Raw genomic sequence first — 22,669 nt, forward strand, 5'->3', positions numbered from 1 at the left:
TAATACTGGCACTATACACCCACATGTATCTCTTACGGATAGGATTTATATAAGACAGGGTTCTACTGAGGTCTCTACTAACTATTGACACCGTACTCCATCCAGTATGATACTGGACTTCAGGGCTAGGTGCAGGTCCAGGGTAAGGTTCCATCTAATCCATCCAGAGGTAGGTTCAATGAGATGGGGGACTACCATATCTGGTTTAGCAGTCCTGCGATTCATCCCGATCCAGTAAGCACTATTGTGGCTGCTTTTTTCAATAGAACGCCAACTATTCAAATGTTCCTTTCCTCAGATGTATGATTCCTTTTTCACACTCTAAGAACTCCAGTGACACTAAAATTTTTTGGATTTGTCGGCATGAGTTCCAGAGTTCAGATCTTTCTCGGTACTGTAGCTAACCTACTCGATCCAGATATGCTGTGGAACCCTACATTGGAACGTGTACTGGAGGTACACTTGCGTACTATTGCCTCCTTATTATCACTGAGGTCTGTGGCTACTATTACCTAAGTACCACCCGATGCTTTGTTAATCTCTTAAGACGTCCACAAGACGTCCACACTTAGAGATGGGACTACATACCTACCTAGCAGCTGAAGGTTTTGTGGTTCTTCTTACATAAATTCATTTTTGTCTCTCGTAATATTTATTTAATTTCCTTTATTCATGGAAGTTACTAAAGTCCTGCCGTGTCAAATGGGTTCCATCGAGGAATACTTTGCCTAGATAGGTACAGTACAACTAGACCTGCCTACCTAAGGACTGGAGCAGACTGTCCGAGGATTCTTGGACCTGGGACCGGTAATAGTCCTAGGACTTGTAAGTAGACCTAGGAGGTCTCCGGTGAATGGACCCTGCACTCAGGGATCGCCGACTTGTTTACTTCATACTCAGCATCTTCCACCTTTGGCATCTTCTTTCTCGTCAGCAGAACTATTTGATCTCTTCACAGAATTCCCCATGTTCTGCATTATCTCTTTTCTATCTTAGATACCCCTTCAAAAACTTTTTTTTGCTAATGTGCGTACTTGCGTTATGGATTCAAAGTCTTTGATGTCGGTATTAAAGAGGCCCGCAAGTAAGGGATAGATATAGATACATACTCATATTGTATGCAGGACTAACAGTTGTTGTATCAGGTAGCCAAGGCTCCGGGGTCGGGAAATCATTGCCAAAGAGAGTCGCTTTCATGGATCCCGATGACGGTGGGATAGTGAAGATCGAACCCAGTTCTCAGCCAGATCTCACAACCTGGCACCAGTGCCGCAACTTTGACGAGTTTGTCGAGTTGGCCAAGTTGGATGGATCCCACTGACCCTGGGATTGCAGAATTGAATAGAATGTTTAAAACCTCGGGCCGTGACTTCAGCACTTGGATAGTCAAAGCGGCAGAGTGTCACATAATGCTGGTCGATTCCATACTCCAGGGGAAAAAAAATACCTTCATATCGAGGGAAGCAGCTGCCATTGATAGCATACTTACCCACTGGATCAGCTTATTTCGATCTTCATCGAGCTCCTTGAGATAAGTCCAGATGTTGACGAATCACAGCCGACTCTCAGGGATTATCACCGCCTGCTCAAACCCTTACTCCCTGGCGCACTTATAGCACGATACATACATAGGGCTACAGTCCGCTCTTTCCACCACGATCCAAAGGAGGGACGCGACGTTATAACTGCGGTCTACGAGCAGATCTTGTCCTAATGGGGAGTATTCAGAGGCAGTATACCTAGCCCCGTATGTGTCAATCGTAGGACCATGCGGTATTGGAAAAAGCTTCGTCGTCCAGCAGATAGCACGACAAGGTCATGCCTACGTTGTGTACGCGAGCCTGGCTATGTGCGACTCTGATAACGCCTACCCGAGCCGTTCCGTCATTGCAGCCCGAATCTTTAACCACGCCTATGACACCTACAAAGAAGGGAGGTATGTGACGGTGATGGCCGGATTCCTTAAGTGCTACATAGCGGCAAATCTAGCTCATGTGGAGCTATGCAAGGAAGTGGGAATCACTCCCGGAGGCTTCTTTGTTGATCTCCAGGCCCTGCCGGTGTTCCTCAAGTTCCAAAGTCGTCTAGCAAATCATGTGGATGACCTCTTCAACAAAGTGACAAAGCAATACGACATGGACCACAGGCCCGGAGGGTACATGTCCTTGCCGGAATGACTCCTTGGTATATCCTTGCGAACACCAAGACTATATCAACAGATTTTTAGACACATATACAGACGAAACAAGGGAAATCTTTGTGAATACACGCGAGCGGCTAAACAAATCTGAAAATATGCTCGGTATCTGACCTCGAACAAAGCTGGCTTGTCGAGAAAGTCGGATGAGCCATCAGTTTTAGTCTGCTTCGATGAAGTCAGTGATCTTCGTTCTTCAATCTGCCTGGTGATCCTGAGAAGAGGTTTCGCGTTCTCCGGGAAGCCTTTAGAGCCGCAAATCGTCACTCAAAGAGATACAATGAGCGGTTCTTTGGTGTTTTGATCGAGACCATACCACGCGACACACCACGGTTCGCGGCCTTTTCACCTCCGCGATATGGCCCATCTGCTAAATACCTGGTCCCTGAGGAATTATTTCCCCCAATATACCAGATTGACACCATGGATGTTCATGCAGGGGATATTACGACCGCGTCACCATTGAGCGCAAATGTTGATGCAAGATCTCTTTACGCCCTTGGTTGACCTTGCTGGGATGCAATAATGGAAGAAAGCGGCGTGTCAGGTGCAGAGGTATCTGCTCGAGAAAAGATACTCGGCAAGGGCCATCCGAATCCTCGCAAGGACCTTGTCTCACTCGCATTGCTATCCTATCGCATCGACTTTGATGTGCTCCATCACCACCTCGCTGAGGAACTGGTATCTGGGTACCTGAGGTACATTGTGGATATCAGTGACGATCCTAGGGTGCTTCGAACGATGCAGCCTTCGGATCCAATCCTGGCAGATCTATCGGCCAGACAGATGCAGACACGAGGGGAGATGCGTCGCAGAGCGCTCGAGACACTTCACACTGGTGTTGTCGAGGGAATCATCCGCCTTAGTGACATTGGGGAGACCGTGGCCGCATTGATCCTCCTGTTCGCTTTTGACAAGCTACAAGCAGAGCGGCTGCCGACTGCGGCCAGATTCTCCGACTTCCTCGCCTCGCTGCTCCCAAAGAACAAAGTCCTCGTCCTCGAAGGACGTATGCGTGACAACGAGCAAATGCAACATCTGTGGACCGACGGCTATGTCTTCTTCAATCACTTTGTGAGGACCACGGAGAAGCCCACGGCCGAGACACTCCGGTGGGCATACCAGCGGGGAGCAGTCATATTTCGCCCGTTTGGGTACAAAGGATGCGACATTATCATTCCCGTCGCCTTGCCGGAGGATAACGTGATGAATCATTTCATCATCCTCGTGAAAAGTCGTCGGGACGATGCCCTAACCCTGCTCTCCGCAATGAAGCCCGAGACGCAACGAAGTCCGCCGCAAGGCTTCTACCATCGCCGTCCTCGGCGCATGTAGCCCTGTTCATGTCTCTGCAGAGCATGACAGGCCGCAGAGACATCGACATCGTGCATCCACGCAGGGTGCCTACAAGAGATGAGATTCAACTACTTTTCCGAACCGACCTAAGGGGAAAAAGAAGAAGAAGAAGAAGAAGAAGAACGGGGATGTAGTGTCAGTCTCTCATCAACATCCCGGTGACAGCAGTAACAACGACGACAATAACAACAGCACACAATCGACAATGCCCGAATACATCTGGGATGTCGACAATGAAGGGTGGGTTGAAGAACAGAGTCGTGCTCGCAGCCGTCGGAATTGATCTGGACCTCTATCCTGTGCTCGAATTTGTTGAGCCCCAGCTGGGATTTGAGAGAGAGATACGCCCAAGTTGGAGTAAGGAATATGAGATAAAGGAAGCCATAGGGTATCTGAAAAAGTTACTTGACTGGCCCACTAAGGCCGAGGAACCCTATTACGGCCATCTATTATCCCCGTTGGGTTAGTTAAATAGTAATGATTCAAGGTAAGATGCATGAGCGATTTGATCTGTGGAAATTTCTACTCTACCGTGGTTCTGCTGATTACAGCATTATCCAAATTTCTTTCTATGCTTTACGGATATATCACAATTACATACATACATTCCTCTTTATCTAGGTAGGTAAGTATGCCCTGCCCTTTATATATATATATATATAACAACCCCAACTTTACAACCGCAAAATGCCCCAATCACATCCGAATGTGTTATATTTACAGCGCCTTTTCCTTTCCTTTTTCCAGTTGTATGTACTGTTCACCATACGCGTAGTCTACGTAGCTCACAGTGTATTTAATCAAAAACATTATTCATTCATCTTCAACATTTAGGTACTTAATCACTGCACAATCACTCCAAAATTGAACAACTATGTCTTTTACAGCCAAGTAGGTCGTGTGAAAACTTTCAATTACCCAGGATTCCACTGCAATAGGCCACAGCCTCGCTGGATTGGATTGGGATACCGGTAGCTACTTCGATACTTTAGGTAGTACTGCCCGTAGGGCCCACCACCTCATTCCAGTTGTACCATACTAGATATCTAACTTAGCTCAACTATGATGTCTGTGTCTGTATTACAAAGAATTAGATAGAGGAGCTGTGTAAGTACTGTACAGTACATAAGACAAAGAACCTAAGAGGACGCTGAGTTCTAAACAGCTGTGTTCTGCTCTGCTCTGCCTTGTTTGATCAGCGAGCAAGCATCCAGAGTAGGGCTGGATAGTGCGGCTCCAGGCCTTAAAAAAATGAGTTTTGCCGGGGAATGAGGCTTCTACAGGCTCACAGAAATTGTACGTTGGTACGTATGTGCCTCTTTTTATTTCGCCTATCAGTCTGTTCGTAGCTACATAGGCACAGGACTCATTCATTTTATTTATTTATTTATATGATATCACTTGTATTTATTTCCTTTGCTTCCCTACCCGTCTGTCTCTCTCTTTCTTTGTTCAAAGGTGGTATTTTTTAGATAGTCTTCTCGATCAACTCGATACCATAGCCCTCCTTGAGCTCCTTGATGAGCGGCGCACAGATGTCCATGGTGTTGGGAGCCAGGACACCCTTCTCGCTGATGGTTCCGTCGAGCACCAGCTTGACGGCCACACCGCAGGGGACACCGACCAGCTTGGCCATGGCCGAGTATCCGCCGGGGACACCGTACTCGCAGAGGGTCGAGGTGCGGGTCTCCTTGGTGCCGTCGGCGTGCTCAATCTCGAACTTGTGCTGGAGCATGACGAGGTCGCGCTCGCCGGGGCCGTACTGCATCTTCTGCTCGAGAGTGGCGCAGAGGGTGTCGAGCGGGTTGCCGCGCGGGGTGATGGGGGTGTCGGAGAAGAGGCCGATCCAGCGCAGACCGGCGAGGATGCGGTTGCGCTCGTCGTTGTCGGCGAAGACGGTCTTGGAGGAGATGGCCCAGAGGAGGTCGTTCTCAGCAGAGGAGGTGGCGCCGAGGACCTGCTTGGTGGCCTCCTTCCATGGGATCGGGGTCTTGAGGAAGTCGCGCTCCTCGTCGCTCAGGAAGCCCATGTCGACCAGGACGCGGACCATCTGCGGGAAGCCCTGGTAGCGGAGGGTACCGCGGACGACGGTCTGCGCCTCAGGGATGTTGTAGCGCTCGCGGAAGGGGGTCGAGTCACGGTTGGGGTACGCGACGAAGGCGAAACCGGGGTAGATGAAGTAGGGCTTGGCAGCGCCCATCAGCTCCGGGCCGGGGATGCTGAAGACCTCGCCGTCCTTGTAGAACTTGGCGTCGTTGCGGAGGGCGAGCAGAACGCCGCGGCTGGACCAGGAGAACTTGTAGCCCAGAGGGTTGTCGGAGTCCTCGGGGGCGGGGAGACCACCGCAGTAGGAGAGGAAAGAGGTGATCTTGCCTCCGGCGGCGTGGACCTCCTCGATCGTCTTAACAGCGTACAGGTGGTCAATACCCGGGTCCAGACCGATCTCGTTCATAACCGTGATGCCAGCCTTCTTGCAGTCCTCCTCCAGCTCCTTCATAGCGGGCGATACGTACGACGTCGTGACGACGTGCTTCTTGGTACGGATGGCGGCCTTGATGACAAGGGCATGGTAGGTGTACGGGATCAGGGAGATGACGAGGTCGACCTGCTCGAGGGCCTTGTCAAGGGCGGCAGCATCGCTGACGTCGAGCGAGATGGCCGTGGTGTTGTTGAAGCCCTCGCAGAGCTTCTTGGCACTCTCAAGGGTTCTGCAGGCTGTGTATCACACCGCTGTTAGCATGTATAATTCCCTTCACTTCCCCGCTCGAATTTTTTCCTTTGCTGCGGTGACCGCTGATCGACTGCAACTGGACGGGGAGCAAGCTCAATGCGACATATCTAGTTCGACATACCGACAGTGACGTGCACATCAGCCTTAGTGAGAACCTCAACGGTGGGCTTGGTGACTGCAATTGGAAACCATGGTCAGCAACAGGCATCGCAACGCGGGGCAGTACATCTCCACGGGGAGGTGTAGAAGGGTCATACCGAAACCAGAGCCCAGCAGGAGGACCTTGGAACCAGCGATCTGCTTGCCCATCTTGACGATTTTTACAAAAAAGCGAGAGAGACAAGAGACAAGGTATCAAAGGGGGGGAAGACGCCGTCGGAGAGCACGGCGACATCCGGCTTCAAGATATCCATTTCGCTCCACCTTCCCGCTGTGCGTGATGAGTCATCAGTCACGTGCAACCCGATGCCGGCGATATGATATCAAGACGTTGTGGTATATGCTGGATAGAAGCGGACAGATGATGAAACAAAGTCTCCGTTTATATCTGTAGATGCAGTTGACGGGAGGATACTAACGAAACTCCACCAACTCCACACACCTATGCTCTATATACTATAAAAAAAAAAACATATGAAAGCAAATGAGAGGTATTAACCGGCTTCCGGGTCACAGACTCACCAAGGACTACAGGCCCTTGAGCTTCCCGCTTCTTCGAAGCAGTGCTACGTCCGAGTCCTCTTCGTAGGAATCAGATACATCACTGTCAAGGTCTCCATCTACATCCACCTTGTTCTTCCTCGACTTGGAGATCCTTCTCTGCCAGTTCCACAGCACAGGCAGAAAGTGCCACAGATCAAACTCCGGCCACAGGACATCCAGGAACACAATTTCTGTGTTCTGGTGGCACTGCCACAGCATAAAGTCACTGAGACGCTCCACACCAGACGTGCGGATAAGGAGGTCCAGCGGCGGGTTGCCCTTTGTGAACATGTGGTCGGTCAGGGTTTGCGGTGTGATCGTCTCGGGCGAGATATACACAAGAGGGTCCTGGTCTGCCCCCTTCACGGAAGTTGTATCCTGCTGTCCGGGGACAATGTGAAGAGTGGTGGACGATGAGAAAGAAGATGGAGATTCGTAGATGCTATCGCGCGGACGGTCGTTGGTCGTGCTGCCTTCGTCCTCCTGGGAGGATGAGCTTGAGGTCGTCGACTCCGAGTCGCTGTTTTGCTCCTGTGCCTTGGCGTTGAGTGCCTGTGCACGGATGTTGTGCGCAATATGGGACTCGGAGAATGGGGTACGAGGAGTGGTAGGTGAGGAGCGAGGCGTCTCCAATGGCCTGCTATAATCGATCACAGTGTCCCGGATCGCAGTGGTGATCTCGTCCCGCGACGTGTAAGGGAAGCAAATGTTCAAGATGCGGTCCCCGTTGCGGCTCGTCAACTCGACGGCCCGGTCGACGGCCGCCAGCACGTCGGGCTTGAGCAACTCCTTCCGACCCAGCACGCGGACACTGGCCCCGTAACGATCAAGCAGATCACCGTGCTGCGCTAGCTGCGACAGCTTCACCTTGGCGATGTCCATCAGGGCGTCCACCTCGAACTTGGACCGCTTGAAATTCTCAATGCTGAACGCGTAGATAGTCACCACTTTGACGCCGCTCTTGTAGCAGACTTCGAGGATCTGCCAAAAAAGAACGATCAGTACAAGTGGAATAGTAGATGGGAAAGGGGGAAACACGCACCTTTGCCAACGCCTCAAAACCCAAATTGTGTCCCTCAACCGTCTCTATGCGGTGACTCCTGGCGAACCGCCGGTTCCCGTCCATCACGAAGGCTACATGCTGCGGGATAGGGCCCTGCTTAAGGGCGCCGATGAGGATCTCGCGCAGCTGCGTGATGGTGAACTCGACGGGAGGGGAGGCCAGGAACCACTTCCGGAGCTGGGAGAGATGCATTGATGTTGCGGCCATGATGGGCTAGGAAGAGATGCAACGCCGTCGGGAGAGCCGGTCTGCACACCGTGCGTGTCGTGCGAGGGTGGGACGAACGGGGGGAGGCGCGATGAGATGTCTTGGAAAGGGATCTCCTGCGGTGCCTGCGATTTTTGCCGGCACCGTCCGCGAGCAGTGTAACACGGGTCAATTCGATCAATTACTGCGTGATATGGAGAAGAGAACGAGAGAAACTATCAGTCGGACTGATCTGATGCAGGGAGACAAAGGGAAAAGCCTAATTCTGGCGCTAGGAAATGCCGTCAAGAGAATGTCCCGCGATGGGTATCTCAGGCAAGGAGGTATCTGTCTCCCCAGAGGCCAAGTATCCAACAGTCAACCCAAAAAGAAATAGAAAAAGGAAAATCTGACAAGACGTGGCAATTCGAGAGTGCAAATATAGGTGGTCGACGGACCGTAGGCAGTACGTCGTCCGTGTTTTTGCGGCGTCCGGCGTCCGGCGTCCGGCGTCCGGGCGTACGTGTACCTTGAGGCAGAAGTCTCTTGCAAGGCTTGGTGTCTCGGCTCGACGTCAGCGGGCTCGGGACTCCACACGTTTCCACCCGCATACGTATTCCTAGGTATACTTCCTCCGTCGACATCCCTGGTCGTCGGCAATTTAGAGAGCGGCCACTTTTCTGACCTGTTTCAGTGCAAAATCTATCTACCAAAAAAAAACCAAGTCTTTCAAGACCTCCAGGATGCATACTGGTAGTTACAAGATAATCCATTCGAAAACTCAAGAGGTATCCAAAATACATTACACGTTTCTTTCGTCAACAGAGGCCACAGAACGACATGAAAACGGCTTCGAAGACTGCAACAAACTCCGAACACCAGCGCTCCGATGGGGAATCGAAAAGGAAGTATCGAAGCTCTGCCTGCTTGAGGCAGACGGTCAGAAGCACAGAGGTCGATTCTCAGCAAGGCTATATCTCACAGATCCTTCTTCCCTTCTTCACTTGGAGACCTTGAACTCGTGCTCGCCATGTCCCAGCTGGCGTCTTCACTGCGCCTCCGCCGTCGCTGGCCCCGTTCCCTCATGGCGTCACGGATCTTCGTGCTCACCTCCTCGAAGTTGTCCTTGGAGTTAAGCTGGCTAAGGGCCCGCAGCGGGAAGCCCGCAGAACCGGGCCGGCCACTGCTCGAGCTGCTGCGGCTTCGACTGCGGCTTGCAGGTCGAGTCGAGAAGAAATCGATATTCCTCAGGTCATGGAACGACTCGTTCCGTGGAAGTGGCTCTTGAGAAGCAGATCCCTCTCCAACCACCTTTGGTCCTGTCTTCTTGACCTCGTCATGGTGGGCTTCATGCGAGTCGCGGAACGGATCAGCCACAATGCGCGTAGCGTCAAAGTCAGGGAACAACTCCGGTCCAAGTGTGTTGATGACATCGGTGACTTGTTGAGAAAGCTCTGCCCGTCGCTCACGAAGCCTCACCAGCGTGTTCGCGGAAGTCGGGTTGAGAGACAGGATGAGGGGCCTCAGAGACTTGAGGATATCCATGCCAACTTCTCCAATCCGAAGGGCCGCGAAGGTAATGGAGGGAAAGAGGACAAAGCCGATCAGAACAACAAGCCAGAGCGGAACCCACTCTGGGACGTAGCCCTGGATGCGATTACGATACGTCCAATACGTAAACATAATCGTATAGAAGGCGTAGAGAGCTGGGGCGAATGCAAGTGCCACAAGTAGTTTCCACGTTGCCATAACATCACGCCCTTGCAGTTTGACCGTGGACGCAGCCAACGCCTCTTTAGACTTTTTGGCGGAAATGACTTTCGTGGCAACGAACACTGGCGCAAAAAGAAGCAGACCGGGCAATGTGCCGATAGCCAATGTAGCCAGTTTGAGCACGCGGTAGATCAGAGTAAAGACGACCTGGATGATCGAGAACTTGGCATAATCGACCTGATGATCGCGGATTCCGAGCAAACGCAGCTGCTTGTTGTAATCTCCGACGGATTTCTTCAGTTGCACAATCCTCGGGTCATCTTTGAAGTGCGTGTAGCCCTTTACAAGGCGACGGTTAAGCTCGACAACCATCGGAAGCGGAAGCTTCTTTCCTTTTGTATTATACAGACGTCGTGCAGCTTGGACCACCTAGGGAACGGTCAATCATCTGGAGTATTCTTAGGATGAAGAAAGAGCAGACATACCATGAGAGTTTCAAAGTCCGGACTGGTCACCGTAACGGCAAGAAGAGCGTTGTAGATGATGTCCAAGAGCGCACCGACAGCCTCCCGCCTCTGCCCGGCTTTGAATTGCGCAACAAGCTCCCGGGGCACTTCAATGGGGTTTCCGAACTCCACGACGGCACGGGAACGGAACTTGTGGGCATGGAAGTAGTTCATTCCGCAAGGCACGATTTTCAAGCCACAATCGGGATTGTCTGCCAACGTTCCGAGAGCCATGAGTGCCACACCAGCTATAGACCTCGAGTCAGTAGAACGCATCAAAAAGGACGGGTCATTGATAGGGAAACCATACCTTTGAGAGGAAGCAGATCTGGGCGATCGTGACTGCCACCCTCAGGGAAGATACCAACGCAACCGCCGGCGTTGAGCCGCGCGAAGACCGCCTTGTAGACTTCCGTCTGGTCGACGTGAGGAGCGACTTTAAACTTCGATCCCTTGAATTCGGAGAGGTCCTCGTCCGCAACATCACCGGTGAATTTCCCATCCTCGCTGATATCTTTTCTGCCCGTCAGCTGGAACAGAGCATCTTTATGGGTGAAGGGCTTCTTGAGGATCAGCTCTTCCGGTCCGCGGATCTCCGCGATATTCGTGCTGTGGGAAGTTCCATTGATGGTCGGCAAGGCAATGGTGCCGTCCGGTTCGAATCCTGGTCCCTCGAAGTTGGTGCCGATTCCACGCAGCAGCCTGGGCTGGTTGACCGGGTCGGGCAGATAGATGGTCCCTTGTCCCGGCTTCATGTTGTCCATCGCTCTCGCCACAGGAACCGCACCAATGCCTCTGGCCAACAGCCCGATGAACTTGCGCTTAAACGACTTCTCCGCAATCAGCCATGAGATGCGACGGTGGGCTTCGGCTCGGAGCACGCGCATGAGGACCAGAGAGTCGACAAACTGTCAGTAACATGGTGGTCAGCAAGATGCGTCGGATACCGGTGAGATCATAAGACATAGATCCTCCTAAACAGACGGACGCGTTGTCTCTTACCTGGTTGGCATGAGGGGCCGCCACGATGATCATGGGGCCTCTCCGGGGAACCTTCCATGATCCGCGAGGGTGGACTTCTCGGAAGAAGAGGTCAATGAGCACGGAGAAAGTCCACAGCACGAGGTCATACAGCCACCCGATCAAGGGCGGGATGTACGGCTGCTTCTTCGCCATGTTGAACGACAGTCTCTAGAGCTCCTAGCAGGCTGCTACGCTTTTATCTTCCGCAGTCTCCGCCTATGCGGCGGTCTGCGAGGGAGCGGTACAGATGATGACAAGTAGCTCGACGATCAATGCAGGTGCAGGCAGGCAACAGGTTATGTAGTTTTGACTCGGGGGCTCAGGAGCGACTCTGGGCAGGTTGCACGCGACATGAACCTCTGTTGCAGCGGGAACGCGATCGAAGTTAGCTTTGTGAGCCCTTGCAGGGTCACACAAAACCCGACCGTCCGCAGATGTCGACTGGACTTACGGTAGAAGTGACGGCGGGCGAGAAGGGGATGAGGAGGAGGTCTAACAGAGACCCTGGGGAAGCAAGAAAAGGGAGAAGGAGTGGAAGAGCCGGAGATGACAGACGCGGCCCAGCGGAAATGACATGCGCAGGAAAGAAAAACGAACGTTATTATGGTGGGGGAAGCCGCCGAGCAGCGTCAGAGCGCCCCGTCCGGGCCGGAACGGCGACGCTTCTAGAACCCGAACCGGGCAGACGACCTGCTGGGATGTCTCTGGAAGCGCCTCAGCCAGACGGAACGCTGCACTTCCGGTGGAGAGCTCTGTCAGCCTCTCTGATCGTGCTGTCGCCGAACTCCCCCGGCCGGAGAGCAGCTGCTCGAACACGGCGACTCCGCCTGCATCCACGGATCCCGGCCAGTCCGTCTTCAAGTGCTCCTCCACGCGGGGTAGCTCGATCCAGAAGGACAGATGGTGGCTTCAGATCTGCTGCCGGCAAAATGTGCCTACAGGACACACGCTCATACAGCTGGCACTTAGATGCTTACTAAGTGTCGCTGTACATGTACCTCTTGTGCACATACTTGGGCAGAAACGGCAAGACCAACCCAGGACCAGGTTCCTGCCCAGATCGTTCTCCCATCCCTGCCATCTGACAGGCCCGGAGGTCGAGGCTCATGCTTATGTAGGTTCGCTCCTGCAGCCACACATGTCGATCTGCTCTCGTGGCGACCCCGCATTGCTCACCCCAGCATCCCCGTGGTTTCGGCCCCAACAATCTGCTGCCGTGCTTCTCGTTGGACAGGGCCGTACTAGGGTTCTTCTGTTGGGGAGCTAGCTTTGGGCCTGTGTGGTGAGCACATGGCTCTTGTTGGTTCATTGCGGATGAGTTGGGATATACTCGATGCCCTGGAGGCACTTCTTATCTACTACTCTATAGGGACCTAAGCAGGTGTGAGCAGGCAGAAATTAGCTGCATATATGCGAACACATGATGCTGCATGTCCAGTGCATTGTATTGCTGCAAATCGAGTTTTGAGGATGGTGCCGTCTCGTGTCGCGGTGATATCATAGGTTGCTTTAGTCAAGTGTACATACTGTGCAGTACAATCAGAGCAATAGTAGGTATCTACCAGGTAGGTAAGTTTGGGGAAAGGAATCGACTGGAGCCCGCCTTGACACCTTTATGACTTTCAGCTGCAGCACCAGAAGTGGAAAACCACCTGGGTGCCCCCCATAGTCCCATGGATCTGCTGTGCTTGTGAAATGCTAGGACAATTTGGGATGTTCCTTGACAGCAACCTGGTAGGTGCCTGGTGAATTTGAAGTCCGTGAATAACCTTGTCCATGCCCTCCCATAGTATTCAGAGACAGTGAATCCTTCTTCAGCAGGAATGGAGCCTGTCTCCGCCAGCCACGTCTGTATCCCGAGGATCAGCCGATCCCAACCCTTCTCATCATGGCCAAAAGAAGGCACAACCTAGATCCAAACTGGTTGCGTGCCTGCCAGCAAATCAGATCTTTCCTATCTACCTAGGGACTTGTCGATGTCAGTGTCGAAATCGGGATAAGAGAGCCTTTGAGCCTGTATACTGCTTCCCAGTCCGCCAGGATGATGCAATATTTTCTGTCTGGGATAAAGTCCGCGACACTATCCTACGCGAGATGGATCTCAAACACTGGAAGGTCCCCGAATGCTTCCAGTTAGACTCATTGAGGATGCCCTGAACAACCCCCCAACAGTCATGGTAACAGTGGACAGAGACTCTGTCCGGAAATGGAGCCCTTTAAGGGAGAATATCATTCAAATTCTCTAAAGGTTTGGCCTGGGGAATGGTGGCTGTGTCCATCGCGAAAGGATGTGTGTCTCGATCGACAGATACTGGCTTAGAAGCTGATATGCCTCAGACCACATGGGGAAAGAAGGCTCGTCTCGGAGTCAGTCTTGGTATCCATGATGATAATGGCGCACGCTCTTCATCAGCGACCTTTGGCGGCTTTATCGAGCTACTAAATGAAAACGGAGAATGGCACAGATTTGGTCTGTCATGCTATCACGCGGTGCTGCCTGACACAGACAGGCTTGGGCCAACAGAAAAGCAACGTAAGTGAATCCGCATTCTAGCTTTATTTTACAAGCAACCTCTCTGAGACTCGAATCTCTCTAGAGATCGAAAAGTGGCACATGAATGGGATCAATGTCGGTGACCCAGTAGCCAAGAGCTTGCTGCAACCAGAGCAACCCAGTGGAAGGGGTTTCCACGAGCAGATGAAGGAAATCGAATCAAATATTTCTGAAATCATGGAAGAACCAAGCTTCTTAACTGCCCGGGCTTCCTTGGCTCGAGGGGAACCGCTCTTCGGATTGGACAAGACAATACATGAACACAGAGAGAAGACGTTCAAAGAACTGAAAGAACGTAAGACGACAATGCTATCTTTTTCCAGATCTGACAATTCCCTCCTGGGACATGTCTTGCCGCTTCAAGTTATCGAGTGACAAAGCGAGGACCGAAAGACGTATACGGCAGACAGATGGACTGGGCTCTCATCGAGAATGAATAAAGATCGCTTAGGAGAGAACGAGGCATGACAATCCCACACGCCTAAGTCATCACTCAAAATATTTTGCTGACCTACCCCAGATTAACACCTACGGCACCCCGAAATTCTGACTACCCGATTTACCCCTACGGGAGCCCCCCCAAAGACCTGAACCAGACGATGGAACCAAAGTCTTCAAACTCGGACGAACAACGGGGGTGGGGGCCTGCATTGTTATTATAGAGATACCACCAATCAACTTAGTCCTCTCAAACCGCGCATCTCTAAACGTCACTAAATTAGCTACCAACAGAACCCGCCGCGGTCGCGGCAAAAAAAAAATCTCTTTAAAGTTAGACAAAAAGAACAAAAAAAATTAAAAAAATAATACTCTAACAAACAAAAAGAGCCAAGCTACCTAAATAAGCTTTCTACAGGCCTTTTTTTTTGAAAAAGAATTTTTAAAAAACTCACATAACCGTATGTGTGTGTACAGTACCCAATCCAGTTGGACAAAAAATTGGAAGAGGCAAAGAGGCAAAGCGCCCTGGGTGGGGCTCGAACCCACGACATTCGGCTTTCAACAACCTGGGCCGTAAAAGGCCGACGCTCTAACCGACTGAGCTACCAGGGCTTTTCATTGGATCGCCTCCGGCGAAATTCACCAAATTAGAATATCTCTACTTTGATCAAAAAAATCACATCGAAATTGGTGAAATGGCATACACCCTTGGAGATTACAGAGACAACCTCTCTATGGCTGCTTTCCCACGCTAGGCCAGATATGGATTGGAACATTCGTTTTAAGGTTGTTAAGGGATGTCGAAAATTGGTATTTGCTGATATGCTTTTTTTTCCTTTAAACTGGAAATCTAACTACCTAATCTATGAATCGGAATTATCTCCTCACGTGTTTTTCTGAAACCCTATTGCAGTTGTATCTCTCTCTTAGAAGCAGACCAAAAATAACAAAAGATCAGAAGCTTATTCAGGATGGTAGATCAAACATGTCGTGGCGGCCTTCTTGCGATGTTGCCGTTCCCAACTGAACCCGGCTCCGACGTCTCGTAGAGACTTTTAAACAGAGATGTAGGCGATTCGAGCAGGGTCTGGGGGCTGTCAAATTCGACCAGGACGCCTTCGTCCAGAACAGCCACCTTGTCGAAGTGCAGGATGGAGCTGAGCTTGTGGGCGACGGCGATGACTGTCCAGTCGCTGAAGTTCGTGCGTACGACCTCGTCGATGGTCTTGCTGGTCTGTTCATCGAGACTAGAAGAGCAGGTCAGGGCATGTATAGTATAAGAGGAAAACTTGTTTCGAGATTACTTACCTGCTAGTGACCTCATCAAGAATGAGAATCTTGCTCTTTCGCAGCATTGCCCTAGCAAAGCTGAGCAGCTTCTTCTCGCCCTCCGAGAAACAATGGGCGTCGATGACAGCATTGAGGCCTCCCATTTGCTGGACGGTATCCCACAGCCGGACCTGCTTGAGAGCGTTTATCACCACCCCTTCGGCAATGGAGAGGCTAGGATCCGCATTTTCCAAGATACTGCCCTCGAAGATGTATGACTCCTGAGGCACGGCCACAAGACGCCGACGAACGTCCTCGTGCGCTATGGTGGAAATGTCAATGCCATCCACGGATATGAATCCGTACTCAATGTCTGCCATCCGGAGGAGACATTGTAACAATGTACTTTTACCGCTGCCCACATGGTTAGAGTCCGGAATCATGTTGGAGATTAGCGGCAGCATCTAAGCTTACCTCCCGGTCCTCCCACAGACACCGACTTTCTCCCCTCCTTGGATTGAGAGCGAGATACCCTTCAGAGCTGGTCCGGAATTGCTACAGAAGGCTCATGATCAGGAACCAACGTGTATAGAAAAGGGGGGGAGTACCGAGACTTACGGGTAGGACGCAACCAGTCCTCGTATCTCGATAGTCCCCTGGCTAGGCCAGTCCGCAGGGGGCTCACTCTGCACCTCCGCTGTGTGGTCCTCTGTTTGTGTACCGGCCACAAAGTTCTTTACACGAGCTACAGCCCCGATGGTGATTTCCAATGACACCCACGATGTGATCATCGCCTTCATCGTGCCGGCAAAAGCCATAATGTTGACCAGGGCAACACCCATGTAACCCGGCCCAATGTACTCTCGCTGTGTGACCGTGATGACGATGAGTATCACGGCCATGAAAGCTATCACCGTGTCTATGGAGAAAATGAGCCATCGCTGAAGAGAGTAGAGGAGATAATATGGCCTTTGCGATTCGCAGAGAAGCTTCAAATTCTTCTTTTCAGAGTCATCTTCCCATTGAAATGCTCGAATTGTTGCCAGGCCGCTCAATGTCTCTAGCATCTGCGAATATAGAGGTGCCTTGTATTCAATATCGAGAAACCGCATCTGTCGAGACGTGCGTAGGTAGACATGCTGGATGGCCCAAAAAACGAGAATGATAAAAGGAAACACTATTGCCATATACTTCGATGCAATAGTCATCATGATTACTTGGGCGGTAGAGTAAGCGATACCTTAACAGGACCAGTAAGCATAGAGACTGTCATGGTTTCAGAGTGATTTTACCTATTGCTACTCCAAACGCGGCGAGTGGGAGCTTCATGTCGATTAGCTGCAGGTCCTGGCTGAATCTGATTGTCATGGTAAGCTTGGATCAGTTCCATGCTAATCAAGGTTAGGTATTTACCTGTTGATTGTGATTCCGGAGTCTACAGACGAAAAGAAGGATATAGGAGCGCTAGCAATGATAGGATTAGCAAGTTAAAGACTCGTTATTGACTGGAAGCCGGTGAGCCCACCATGATACCGTCTTCACCAGAAGCGAATGGAAGTGTCTCCCTGATTTTGAGATGATCTCCACGAACAATTGCCTACCGGAGTCAACACCAGAGAAACCACACTGCATTAATATTATGGCTTACCAGCATCCTATCAATAGGCTGATTAAACACCCGATAGCCAGAGCCACATACACACCAATCCATTTACCCAGATCAGAATTAGGATTTGCGGTGTTGGCTTGTGCCCACCACTTGAGCCACAGTGCTTTGAGTATTTCATTAGCATGGGTTTCAGCCCAGGAGCGTTCTAGCTTGACCTACTAGGAAATGAATCGCAGAATGCCAATATTGCCATCGTAGTGATAAATACCACCGGAGAAAGCAGACCAGCGGATCTGATATAGTACTTGTAGACGGATGAGTCGCCAGTACGGCGGTTTTCTCGGGCTTCAGCGTCAGCAATGACATTCTCTTCTTCTGGTTCCTTTGCGATACTGTCGTGTCCATCTGTACTGTCTGAAAATATTCTGGATTGACTCATGCTGGACTGTGAGGATATCTCTGTGATGATATCGGCTGTTATATCTGTAGCATTGACACTTTCTTGCTTTGTAATTACACCTTCCTCATCAAGAATGACGATATCGTCCACGTATGGTGCACGACGAGCTTGGCAGAAGTCAGTACCTTGAACACTGCAGCCTTGGAGGATTTTGAATGCTCACCATCTGATGAAGCCATAAGCACAGTTGCATGGACGCGTTTCAGCAGCCCCTCTTGGCCGAACAGGTTATAGAACACTTCATCTTCTGTTTTGGAATCTAGTCCACTAAAAACGTCATCCAAGATAATAAACTCTTTCCTGGAGTAAACCGCTCTGGCTAGAGCCTGGATGCGTTTTCGAAAAAGGATTATTACTAAATGCATCATATCCATTACGGAACTGACTTACAATCCGCTGCTTCTGACCTCCACTCAGCGATATTCCTCTGCTCCCCACTGGTGAGCTATCACCTCGTGCCCACAGACGCATGTCTTCTTCCAAAGCACAAGCTCGCAAGACCATATCGTACCACTCACTGTCGAAGGCAGAATTGCCAACGATCACCTCGCGGACAGTAGCATTGGGTAACCAAGGTGTTTGATCACAGAAGGCAATTCCGCCGTCTGATATATAAATAGATCCTTCGAAGGATGGCATCTCGCCGAGAAGACACTTTAGTAGGGTAGACTTTCCACATCCCACGGGGCCCAAGAGGAGCGTCAGGCTTCTGCGCTGGATCTTCCAGTTGTCAATGTCCAGGGCAGGTCTTTGACTATCCATCCAACGAAGCTTCCCTTGCAGTGATGCGATTACATCGGTTTCTGGGGTACTCTTCTGAAACATTTCAGTTAGTCCGGTTTCACTGATAAAGCTCAGTTCTTCCTGTAGAGACGAAGCCTTCCGCTTGTGGATTCTCTTGTCTTCCTTAGGGGCTATATTTAAATATTCCTGTATCCGGTTAAAAGACGCCATGGAGGCCGCAACCGTGGGGAGGACTGTCACGATAATGCCGAGAGGTTTGTTTAAAAGGGTAAAAATTGACAAAGATGTAAAAGTCCTGGAAATAGTGAGGGTGCCGTCGGTACGCAACGCAATAGCTGCAAACGCAGTAAATGTGAGGACAGGGTTAAAAATCGAAGTAATTTGCGCTGGAGCAGTGTCAGATCATATACCATTGATTCAGTCCGGTGCGAGGACTTACACAGAGTTACTGTCCAACTCAAGAGCTTTCTACACCGTTTTGATACCGTAAGTTCCTCTACTCTGAGATCCTTCACTGCGGAGAACGCAAATTCGGTAAGACCGGACAGTTTAATCCATTTGATATTGTCGATTATTGCAGCTGTTCTGGATACTCTCTTCTGGGATGCTGCATTCCATTCCGCTTGTCGAGGAGCTGTGAAAGCAGAGAAAAAGCCGGTTGCCACCATCACAACTACAAAAGTTCACCAATAAGTTCATAAAAAAGAATCAGGGAAATCAAATACTTTCCTACAGTAAAACTTATAGGCACGGCAGCTGCCCAGCCAAGTTGCCTCTCCAGCAGATAGATCGCAAGACCGATTTCAATGAATGATGCCCAGACTTCATGAAGCTGCACAAGGCCATTTCTGATGATTTCTATGTCTGTGTTGATCAATGTGAGAGCAGCAAATGGGGTGGCATCGGAAGAATTGAGGGACAAGGTCTTTCTGTAGATGCAGGGGATGAGACATCCTCGCATCATGATGGCAAGACGGTACATTCTGTGTTCATAACGGCCGTTTGAGATCTTGATAGCGCAATGTTAGAACAACAGTCTTGTGGATAGACTTGGGGAAATGGTTTCAAGCTTACACCTATTCCAAAATATACCAGGATGTACGCCCCAATCAGGCCAAATCCAATATTGTTATATGTCTTAGTTACTGGAGAGATTGCTAGAGTGATTGCATGGTTTATCAAGAATGGCTGTGCGAATGTGAAACCCATGAGGACCAACCGGGGGATAATGGCTAGACAGAGCTGCCATTGGTGCATGCTTAAGAAGGTGCTGAACAGGGCTCCCCTCTTTATCTGATCGGCTGCAAGTAATCCAAGTCAGCATGCTGCAAACTCGATTGATAATAAAGATGGATCTGCTACCTTTATCCCAAGCTACTTGAAACTTTGCATGCAGCTTCGCGGCGTCTAGCTCCTCGTCAAGGCTAGCTAAATCGTTAAGTGTGAGAATTCTAAAATACCCTACCGCAATTAGCGAATTCAACCAGAAAAAGATGCTGCGGCAGAAGGTCCCACTAAGGGACTCGAGTGGATAATCCTTGTACGGAGCAAGAAGAATACTGCGCTTTCCTGTCGACTCGAGTATCAACATGCAACATCGGACGGCAATGGTGCAAGTCTGCAGGATTAAAATGGGACGACTCTCCTGCAGCAGCCACAAAGTCCTCGCTCGGACGACATCGAAAAGGATTGATAAGAAGAGCCAGATGTCGATGATCAAGGACGGACGAACAGATCTCATATGTTCGAGGAAGGACAGCAGGCAGACACCGAGTGAGACAACAAAGGACAGTGCCGCTGTGGGGACGGATGCTCTGGTCCGGCGGATTTGATTATCACCTGTCGTGGACCAGAGAACAAGAAGTGCCAATTGAAGACAAGCTAGGGAGACTGTTGCCGTCTGTTTGCCAGCAGAAGTGAGCATTGGAAGTTCGACAGACATGATAAGGACGCGAAGAGCAGACAGGGCGCGGGAACTGTACCACTTTGAGCCACTGTAGCAGGGTGAAGGCGCGAACTCGGTCGCTGCGTTTGATGAGCCACGCTGCACGAAAGGGAAGAGCCAGGAGGAAAATGCATTGCGGAACGATAAGAGTACTCTCTTCGAAGAGCAACGTAAAGTCAAAGCCGCCCCGGCAAGGACCGGCGTAGGGACCGAAAGAATCATCCTTAGACGGCGGACACAGAACAGCCTCCAACATGACTTGGAGATGAACGTTGGTTTTCTCGGAGCTACCCGTGCTCTGCTCGAGATTAACATTCACCTAACAACGATTCTGACTACTCCTTAGGTAGTTAAGGAATGTCGGATGCAGGACGAGGAAGATATAGACGCTCAATTGGCAAAGCACCCACAAAAAGTTCAATGTAAGCCACCTTTCCCAATGTCTTGGGCAGGCTTTATGCTTAATTATGTTGTAGCAGTGCAGTGGCCTGTCAAAATACTTTTTTGGCATGTAAAAGGGGATCTCGCAGAATTGACCTAATGGCCTCGACCCAGTGACACCACTGCTGCGGGCTGTTCTGTGTCCTATTGGGAAGCCCAACCTGGGTTATGGCTTGGAGAGTCTCCAAGATGCTTTATTTTGTAAGAGGTTACCTGTTTCGAGGATTGCTTGCCGATATCTTTGCCCCTGCGCCGTATTCATTTAACTTTTTTGGAAAGTCGGGGATACATGTTGACGGAAGAGCTAGGTGCTCGTTTGCTGTCACTATGTACCTAGCCTTTGATATAGAACAGGATCGTCCAATTAACAAAAGCAGGAGGAGGATAATTGGTGTAGATTTTTGCATCACGTCCGCCTGCGCAAGCCAATTGACGGATTACTGCATAGCCGTGTTTCAGGTACCATCACTTTCTCACTCGGACCTGTGTAATTACTGAATGACGCTCGAAAAAACATATAAACCAAGCTCTTGAATTTGGATGTATAGAACTTGATTTTCTACCTGCACTCGCAGGTTCAATTGTATTCTTGTTCTTGACATTGATGGAAAATACTCCAGTAGCTACGCAGGATGTCCCAGAACTCATCACTCAGACTCCGAGTCCATGAAAGTCAGTTAAAAGGGAATTCCATCACCTACGACCATAGGGTGTGGAAAACAGGGCTTCCCGTCCGCTCAGCCGTACTTAAGCCACACGCCGGGCGGTTAGTAGTTGGGTGGGTGACCACCAGCGAATCCCGTCTGTTGTAGGTTTCTTCTTGCTATTTTTGCTCAATTCTTCTGGAACTTTTTTTTCTATGAAACTTAGTCAAAGCAAACAGTTGAAGAAAGCGAGCAGCTGACTAAGTACTCACATGTTTTGGCGCTAGCGCAGCCTATTCATATTCCTTGTTAGTAGGTGCATATGAATGAGGCTCGCCCAGACTATCCCTAGCGGTTTATACGTCAAATGGTACCTAGAAGAAAGGAATTAGGAAATAAGTAAGATAGCTGTAATATCGTATATTATTAATGGTAATTCAGCATTTGACCCGAGCGACGCTGGTATCCACGAGGTAAGTATAAACTGCAGCCAGGGATCGTGTTTTACACATCTTAGCACCATAAATTCATAGCACTATTCTTGTCGCCCATATTTCAGGTGAAGAGACAAGGAGATGAACTGACAGGACTAGGTCACCATTACAACCTGGAGTCCTTCAATTCTGTTCGCTTAATAGAGACAGGCACTTGTATGGTGCTCGGATTCCAGTATCGACAAGGAGAAAGGCTATCTTTGTCTGAATAGGTCGCCACCTCTTTCAAGGGGAAGATCGATGTCCTACATGGCCACAAAGCAAGCCCCGTGGTCTTGAACTGTACCATAGGAATGGTTCTATGGCATACCCATGCACGTGAACTGCGTGTCTAATGCAGTATGAGCAACAGTATCCCTGTACTGTGGCATCAGAAGAGCAAAGATATCAAAGACGTTCGAACCGTCGCGAATGGAATGGATATTGTACACCACCAGGAGTACCACGTAGTAGACGAGACGTCGTGGAGGTGCGTCTTTACTACGTATTGCGGATGTTCTGATAGGCTATACCCCACCTCTGTCGGTTCTGGCTGCTAAGAACGCTGTGCTGGGCCCGCCCGCATTGATTGTAGGTAAATAATAACCAGGC

At 50.3% G+C, this 22,669-nt stretch overlaps 5 protein-coding genes and 1 non-coding gene across 6 annotated transcripts; 1 reads left to right on the plus strand and 5 right to left on the minus strand.

The window, feature by feature from the left end:
* Window positions 1–2,722: 2,722 nt before the first annotated feature.
* Window positions 2,723–3,532, plus strand: VTN00DRAFT_10275 (uncharacterized protein; the record flags this gene model as incomplete). The annotated part of the gene is made up of 1 exon (XM_069426913.1): window positions 2,723–3,532. The coding sequence occupies one exon, from the start codon at window positions 2,723–2,725 to the stop codon at window positions 3,530–3,532; it is 810 nt and encodes a 269-aa protein (XP_069284037.1).
* Window positions 3,533–5,021: 1,489 nt separating this feature from the next.
* VTN00DRAFT_10276 (uncharacterized protein) lies at window positions 5,022–6,593 on the minus strand (the record flags this gene model as incomplete). The annotated part of the gene is made up of 3 exons (XM_069426914.1): window positions 5,022–6,268; window positions 6,406–6,459; window positions 6,542–6,593. The coding sequence occupies 3 exons, from the start codon at window positions 6,591–6,593 to the stop codon at window positions 5,022–5,024; spliced, it is 1,353 nt and encodes a 450-aa protein (XP_069284038.1).
* A 378-nt stretch (window positions 6,594–6,971) lies between these two features.
* On the minus strand, window positions 6,972–8,256 carry VTN00DRAFT_10277 (uncharacterized protein; the record flags this gene model as incomplete). Its single annotated transcript, XM_069426915.1, has 2 exons — window positions 6,972–7,967; window positions 8,029–8,256. 2 exons carry the CDS (start codon window positions 8,254–8,256, stop codon window positions 6,972–6,974), a joined length of 1,224 nt encoding a protein of 407 aa, XP_069284039.1.
* A 957-nt stretch (window positions 8,257–9,213) lies between these two features.
* On the minus strand, window positions 9,214–11,630 carry VTN00DRAFT_10278 (uncharacterized protein; the record flags this gene model as incomplete). The annotated part of the gene is made up of 4 exons (XM_069426916.1): window positions 9,214–10,377; window positions 10,434–10,702; window positions 10,765–11,362; window positions 11,457–11,630. The coding sequence occupies 4 exons, from the start codon at window positions 11,628–11,630 to the stop codon at window positions 9,214–9,216; spliced, it is 2,205 nt and encodes a 734-aa protein (XP_069284040.1).
* Window positions 11,631–14,993: 3,363 nt separating this feature from the next.
* On the minus strand, window positions 14,994–15,084 carry VTN00DRAFT_t195. The gene has a single exon. It is a non-coding gene; the product is annotated as a tRNA-Lys (tRNA).
* A 367-nt stretch (window positions 15,085–15,451) lies between these two features.
* Window positions 15,452–20,755, minus strand: VTN00DRAFT_10279 (uncharacterized protein; the record flags this gene model as incomplete). The annotated part of the gene is made up of 17 exons (XM_069426917.1): window positions 15,452–15,719; window positions 15,781–16,155; window positions 16,216–16,296; window positions 16,360–16,981; window positions 17,034–17,098; window positions 17,155–17,205; window positions 17,267–17,338; window positions 17,390–17,513; window positions 17,570–17,917; window positions 17,974–18,136; window positions 18,201–18,940; window positions 18,994–19,227; window positions 19,296–19,563; window positions 19,629–19,855; window positions 19,917–19,978; window positions 20,039–20,454; window positions 20,537–20,755. 17 exons carry the CDS (start codon window positions 20,753–20,755, stop codon window positions 15,452–15,454), a joined length of 4,335 nt encoding a protein of 1,444 aa, XP_069284041.1.
* Between the last annotated feature and the right edge of the window lie 1,914 nt (window positions 20,756–22,669).

This window comes from Thermoascus crustaceus (genome assembly GCF_041956765.1).
Source record: "Thermoascus crustaceus strain CBS 181.67 unplaced genomic scaffold VTN00scaffold_9, whole genome shotgun sequence".
NCBI lineage: Eukaryota > Fungi > Ascomycota > Eurotiomycetes > Eurotiales > Thermoascaceae > Thermoascus > Thermoascus crustaceus.